The following is a 7030-nucleotide window of genomic DNA, read 5'->3' as shown; positions in this document are numbered from 1 at the left end:
GCCCTGCCGGGCCGCGCGGTACCCGGATGGAGGCCGCGGCCGACCTGAGGCGCGGCGCAGGCGCAGTGCGGCTCACCTGGCCTCCGGACCTCCCCGCGAGAGGTTGGCGGCGGGCGGGTCGGTCGGTCGGGCGGGCGGGGGTGAGGGCCGCGGTGCGGCCCCGCGGAGCCCGCCTAGGAGGACGGGACGGCGCTCGGCGCTGGCCGGGCTCTCGCTTCTTCAGGGAGCGGCGCTGGGAGCCATGAGGTGCCCCGGGGAGGCGCGGGCTGGGCCAGGCCTGGCGGGAGGCGCGGGGCCGGGCGCCGAGGCAGGGCGGGGCGGGGCCGGGCCGGGCCGGGCGGGTCGGGGAGGGCAGGGCGTCCACTGCCGGGAGCCGGGCTGCGTGCCCTGCCGGGAGCCGAGCTGGGTGTCTCGCCGGGCCCTGCTGAGCTCTTCGGAGCCTCGTCCTCGCACAGGTGTGGGCCCGGCCCGGAGGAGATGGCGGCGCGGCGTCTGCGTGCGTTTGTCGCTACGGGCTCGCGGCCACAGGCCGCCGTGCCGGGGCTGTGCCGGGCTCACAGCGCGTCCGCCCGCTCGTAGCGCCGCGCTCGTCCTGAGCAGCGCTCTCCGGGGTTCGCCGAGATGAAAGCGGAGCTGTTACCCGCGTAGTGCGGGCGCTGGGCTGGGTCGGAGCTCCGCGCGTGTTCCGGCTTCTCGCGGTGTGGGAGACGTGCGAAGCGCGGGGACCGGTTGTGATCGGCCTCGCTCGGCGTCAATAGAGTTCCTTTAACCTTGAAACCGCTTTGTCGCAGCGATCCTCTGTGCTGTCTTCACTCAGAAATCGCGTGCCGCTAAAGCTGGGAGGATGTGTTCGTTTCACTTAATAAATCTGTTTCGAACTTTTTTTTTTTCGGTGCAAATTAAGCCCGGAATCCGAGGGACTGGTTGGTAACGTCTTCCTCTTCTACTTCTAGAGCGTACATAATCCTTTACTTCAGTCATTATCGGTTAACAAAGACTGACATCCATCCATTTAAAAGTTAAGCATGTGCTAAAGCCTAAAACGGAATTGGTAGTGCTGACGCACTGGAACAGGGTGCCCAAGGAGGCTGTGGATGCCCCATCCCTGGAGGCATTCAAGGCCAGGCTGGATGTGGCTCTGGGCAGCCTGGTCTGCTGGTTGGCGACCCTGCACACAGCAGGGGGGCTGAAACTCAATGGTCATTGTGGTCCTTTTCAACCCAGGCCACTCTATGATTCTGTGATTCCGCGAGCATTTTAAACGTCTAGTCGTGCAGTTCGGCATGGCAAAGATTTAGTGAAAAGGGCAGTCTTAAGTGGGAGATGTGTTCTTGCTCATGCTGTCCCCTGTGACAACACTTGCACTAACATCTGATTTATCAGAAATGACTGTGAGGTCAACCGATGAACTCCTTAGCTTTACTTTAGACCACAGAAACAGATTTTGTGGGTGTTCGTGTGACTTTCAAACAGTATGTGGATAAGTCCAACTTTTATTTGAGTTCTACTTGGAGTTCAGCAATGTACCAAAATCTCAGCCAGGATTGCCAGCTCCCCTGCAGCAGTGTTGTACCAGGAGAGACAAACTGCACTGCTTCGCTTCTATTCTCAGTCCCAGGAATGACCAGTGGGTCAACACCTGTAGTGCTCACCTGCTTTTAGAGCAGTATCTCTGCTCTCCTAAACCACTACATTTGTTGGTTGATGTCACGGAGATGTCAAAGCTGTTGATTTAAAGAGCCAGCAGTGACCTTAAAACGTACTCTCAGTTATCCTGCCTCGAGGCATGGCACACCATTAGGAAAACAGCCTTGACTGATGTTCGCCTAACCTGTTCCTAAAGCCTTAAATAGGGATGCCACTCATTCCTCGGCCTAGTCTAGCCCTTAACTATCCTTTTTCAAGTGCCTCATTTAAATCCCTTTTGCTGCAGTTTTGCATTCTTACTCTGACTCTAAAGGACAGAGTTCCTTTTTCCTTTGCAGCATTCTTTTGCGAAGACTCTTAGCGTATTTTTGTTCGCTCCTTTATTTTTGGAGTATAAACCCAGATTATTTCCTTCTTACTGATCAGTTCCAGAACAGATGACCTTTTTCTGTTGCACCTCTCCAGCTCTTGCCCATTTGTGTTGCACCTTCTTCAAGTTGCCTTTGTGACAGCACTTCCAATGGTGCATCTCAGAGAGCTGTGTGCCTTTTTCAACCTCACAAAAGTGTTAGGGTGTACAGTTTGTCATCCACTCTACCTATTGGTTTCTTTCCTGAATGCCTACTACAATAACTGTTTCTCTGCAGTTTATTTCTTGCTAAGAGCAGAACTTTGCGCTTCTGTTAATTACATTTGTACGTTTTTTTGCGATGATTTCAGACTCCATCGTTGAGTTTTGCTCTGTTTATAGTAGCTCTAAGCATGGTGTTAGGTGTGGGTTTATACTTACAACGTCTGAGCTGTTATGCAAAGATATGAGGACCTTTACAGGATATAAACTGCAGGTTTGATGCTGAATGAGCAGCAGCGATGCTTGGGGTGCAGGCAGTTTGGGACTGAGGTTATGTGGTTTTATCCAGATGAAGTTTCTTCATTAAAGATCCTTATAAAAGGGAGTTTCCTCATAAACATGTCGATGGAACAGAATGTCAGAAGTCTCAATAAACCTGGGATCTTCGGTTTATTCATACTCATATCTCATAACTGAAAATAAAGTTGGTTTTATCTGTCAATGAAAAATCACATTGGTTGGCATTTTTCACCTTATTTTCTAGGCATACCTCTTATGATCAGCTATATTTGAATTTGCTGAGGGATTTTAATCTCTATTGGCTGGTTTCTAACTTGCTGGGGTTGGCTGATTCGTTTGTTGTAAAGGAAAGTACTCTTTGTCCTTTTACAGTCTCTTGAAACATCTGATTTTCAAAGGGAAGATTGCTATGTACAGTTGGGCTCTGAAGTTTGTGGTCAAGTTTGGTTGGGAGACAGAGGTATCTGTTCAAAGAGGAGAAATGGTTGGTGTAGATGTTGGCTTTTCAATAGCAACAATGATAAAACTCCCAGACTGTGCTCCTGTAAATTCATTTTTGTCTGTCTTAGAAGTGAGACATGTGAGAGTTGTGGCCATCCATAGATCTTTTTATGTGTTTTTTTCATGGGCTTTGTAGTTCTGCAGAAAAGATCATCTCGGTTCCAGCAGTGCTGACTGATCGGTTCCTTACCTCACCCTGAAGCATAGCAGAGGACCAAATGCCAGCTCTTGTATTTCCTATGGCTTAACGTACTTGGGGTACCCCATGCAGTTCTAATGATGGGGCTCTACAAACAGTGTTACTCAATGTTTTAAGACATGGAGAAGTAGCTCTGGCCGCTCTCTTGTTTGTTTCCTTCTTTAAGGCAGCCTCACGGCCACAGTGCTCACCTGGAGCTCAGTGGTGTCTGCCCAATTCTCTCCTCTCCTCACAGCTGTGGTTGGTCCGGACACCTTTCAGAAAAGATGTTGGTTGAAGACGAGGTGGAGAGGGGAGGTACGGCATAACGCACTGTTCATTGAAAAGCCCGTCTTGTTATGCAAGCTTTCATTCCAGCTTCAGGCTTTTGTTTGCTCCAGAAAGCTGAGGTTCTAATGCAATATTTTGCATTCTGTGCTTGTTGCTAACTTCATCAAAGCTGGTTATTTCAGCAGTAAACGATGCAGTGACTCAGTTCCTTTTTGGATGTAACTTTTTTTGAGCAATGTACATTCACTGAAATCAACAGGAAGGTCCATTTGGCTTTGAGAGGCACCGTCTGCCTGTTCCTGTCTTACATTGCTGTGCTACTACAATTTCAAACTCTGCTTTTTAGTAATTCTGGTATCAGTCTGATTGTATTCAAACCTCTGACCAAGCTTATGTTTAAGAAATGTCAGCCACACTATTTCTGTCTTCTGGGGAGGGGGGAGGGAAAGGCAGGAACGGATAATACCATGTGATAATACCATTTCCAGTGGATACCTGACAGGGGGTACGTTTGAAATGAAGGTTCACTGCTAATTTAATACACGTAATTGCTAGAAAAATAGCTTTTCCGCTTCAGATGTATAGCTTTCTTTCTGATGTATTATTGATGCACTGTATGACGAGCAGTCAGAAGGCTTCAAGAGTGAGTTTTTGATCTTAAGTCACTCCCATTACAGTCCATACAGACAAGCAATGGAAGAGGAACACAATCTGCTTGGAAATCAAAGGCCAATGTTTTCCTTTCTGTGTCTGCTTGAAAATATATGAACTCGCTCGGAAGTGACTACTGAATTTCTTAGTGGAAAATCAGATCTTTGAATACCAGGTACTTCTGTTTGTTTAAAACCTAATTGCCCTAAAAATAGCGGCTGATTCATAATTAAAAGCCACGTATTTGGTCACGCTGTATTCTAACGTGCTGTACAGAAGTTGCATCTCACCTTTCAAAGCTGTATGGGGCTGGATAACGTGAAATGGGTGAGCAGAGGGGCCTTCCTGCATCTAAGCTTGACAATAACATAGGATACTTTACGTTTCCATCTGTCTTAAAAATAAACAGCTCCCCGAGCGGTGCACGTTGTCTTCCAGAGCTTTCAAAAGCTCCAAGCTGAATCACATTAATTCCTCTGTTTATCCCCATAAGATGTACCGCACAGCCAGCTGCAGAGTTTGATTTGTGACTCTACAAATGCGTCAGTCTCTTTTTTGTTTCCCACTAGAGATTGGTGACAGTATGAATTTCTATGCAGCTCTTACCGCCATTCCCACGCCTGTGGTTTTCACTGGTGAGGTCCTCAGCTGGGCTGCTGGGAGCTCTGACCTTTTTTATCACCCGAATATGAATCCCACAGATTTTGTGTATTATTTTTTTGCTCTGTCATCCTCACAACGTTACCACGAGAGGCCTTCTGCTGATTTGTGTTAATCGTAGTTACAGATTGACACAGCACTTAAATATCTGCGTTATTATGGTCCATTTTAAGGCTACGCAGCCACAGATGATCTAAGGGTCGTGGATGGGCTGTTTCAGCTGGGTTGCTTCCTTGACTGCGAGTGATTTTGAGCTCCTTGATGGATGATTTCTATGTATTTGTGGTAGGAGCTGAAGTGTACGCTGTTCATACCGCCCTGGACACGACCAGGCTTGCAGTTAGCACAGCTCTGAGCAAGGGCATCTCTTTCTGAGTGCCCGGAGGGACTGCTTGCCAAAAGGTGGTGTTTGCATGGGAAGAAGCTGTGCCTGGGTGTCATTGGTGAGTGAGCAAACTGAAGCAGCACCCCTGTGCAGAGCTGTGTCCACCTGGAAGGCTGAGCTGTTAATGCTGAGCTCAAGACAGGGGTTTGGTTTCTGTTTTTTATTCCCCCCAAAAACGTGAAATGCAGTCTCCTGCAGTTTGGCATTATTTTGATCTTAGGTAAGAATTGTCTCTGTCTTCAGTTCTGCCTGGCCCTGAGGTGTGCGCGGAGTGGTTCAGTTACAAGTAGCTGGGGATCTCAGTGTAAATGGATAACTGTGTAGGCTGCAAGCTGCTCTGAAATTGGAAGTAGTCATTTAGACACTGAGCAAGACTCAATTTAGCCTGTTTAACCTCTGGGTTTCTGCAGATACCAAGTGTGAGAAGGACTGTCTTTTTCTTTCCTTTCTTGTCTCCTTGAAGGAATGTCTGCTGGTGAGCACAGAGCAGCTCTGTACCTCTCCCTGCTAGGCAGTACCATCTTTGGCCTGACAGTTCAAAGCAGTGTTTAAGCAGAAGAAGTCGATAAGCAAACACAAAACCAGCTGGTGCATTTCTTTGCTGTTAGGAGGCTCTGGCCAGCTTACAGAAAACTCCCTTCTCTCATTTCTTGTAAAGTCAATCAGCCAAATTCCCATTGCTTTCTTCCCCTTGCTATGCTGTTCCTCTCCCTGTGAAAAATCTTCTGACTGAAATACACTGAGGGTGTTTGTGTATTTCCATGTCTGTGCTACACTGCTGGCTGCTGGTCAGTATCTTTGCCCAAGGAGGCTGTGGATGCCCCATCCCTGGAGGCATTCAAGGCCAGGCTGGATGTGGCTCTGGGCAGCCTGGTCTGCTGGTTGGCGACCCTGCACACGGCAGGGGGGTTGAAACTCAATGGTCATTGTGCTCCTTTTCAACCCAGACCATTCTATGATTCACTGCACAGCACGCCGAGGTTCACATCCTTGTCCATTCTGCCTGATAGTACCCAATGTGTCCCCAGACCTCCAGTCTGAATGTTTTATTTCATGCCTTTTAGACCTTGCTCCTATTACTGTGCCCCTGAGGGTCACTCAGGTGTCCCCACGTGCTTTTTCAATTCCTGTTTTTCTCCAGCAGAATTTCTCTCAGTGCCGTCAGTTCGGTGCCGCTCATTAACACGGCGCAGTGGCTGCGCACAGCCCGGCTCCTGCCCAGCGTTACTCATGCTCTATTTTCTGCGCCGTTCCCCATTCTCCCCGGTTTCAGCGGTTGTTTCATACGTGGCGCAGTGTCAGAGGGCTTACTCAGGTCCGGTGGGATGCCTAAAAGAGCAAAGCAAATATCCTGCTGGCAACCCCAGCAAGCAATGCTGGCTGACGTGCGTTTCTGCTGTGCTGAGAGCTGCGGCGCCCATCCGGAGCCGCTCTGCTCTGCCCTCACCTGCGCGTTCCTCCCCCGCTCGCCCCCTTACACGCAGACACAGCACTCACAGCACTTGCTGTTTCCGTGCCGATCGCGCAGCCGCGCACCTTTGGCGCTCCCTGACATCTCCAGCCGCTGCTTGCACTCCCAAAGACTCCTTTTTTTTCTGCCGGCTGAACCGTGCTGTCTAGGAGGCGTTTATTGGACTCTTGCCTTACCGCCGTCTTCCTTGTTTGAAACGTAGTTTCACGTTGTTTCTAACGCTCCTGCGTTGAGGAAATCCCACCCAGAAGCCGTTCAGGCCCCGCTCTCCCGCTGCGTTGTTCCGCAGTGACCGCCGTGCCGTCGGTAAGGACGCGGGCGTTGTTCAGCGCTGCGGAACGCGGGGGGGGCGGGGCGGGCCGGGCGCCGTCCGGC

The 7030-nt window shown here is 49.8% G+C and overlaps 1 protein-coding gene across 11 annotated transcripts in view; it reads left to right on the top strand.

Annotated features, from left to right (window-relative positions):
* Positions 1 to 74: 74 nt before the first annotated feature.
* RNF111 (ring finger protein 111) overlaps positions 75 to 7030 on the top strand; it is a 49744-nt gene continuing 42788 nt past the window's right edge. For 6 of the 11 annotated variants that reach the window (XM_015278752.4, XM_046898873.1, XM_025153786.3 and 3 more), the window contains exon 1: positions 75 to 246. In XM_015278752.4, the coding sequence (XP_015134238.2) occupies positions 242 to 246 (5 nt within the window). In that variant the 5' untranslated portion in view covers positions 75 to 241. Of the gene's footprint in view, positions 247 to 470; positions 6962 to 7030 lie in introns of those variants that run through there. The other 5 variants (XM_040706182.2, XM_040706178.2, XM_040706180.2 and 2 more) reach the window with 2 other exon arrangements.

This window comes from Gallus gallus, chromosome 10, assembly GCF_016699485.2.
Source record: "Gallus gallus isolate bGalGal1 chromosome 10, bGalGal1.mat.broiler.GRCg7b, whole genome shotgun sequence".
Classification (NCBI taxonomy): domain Eukaryota; kingdom Metazoa; phylum Chordata; class Aves; order Galliformes; family Phasianidae; genus Gallus; species Gallus gallus.
This window is presented reverse-complemented; position numbering and strand designations above follow the sequence as displayed.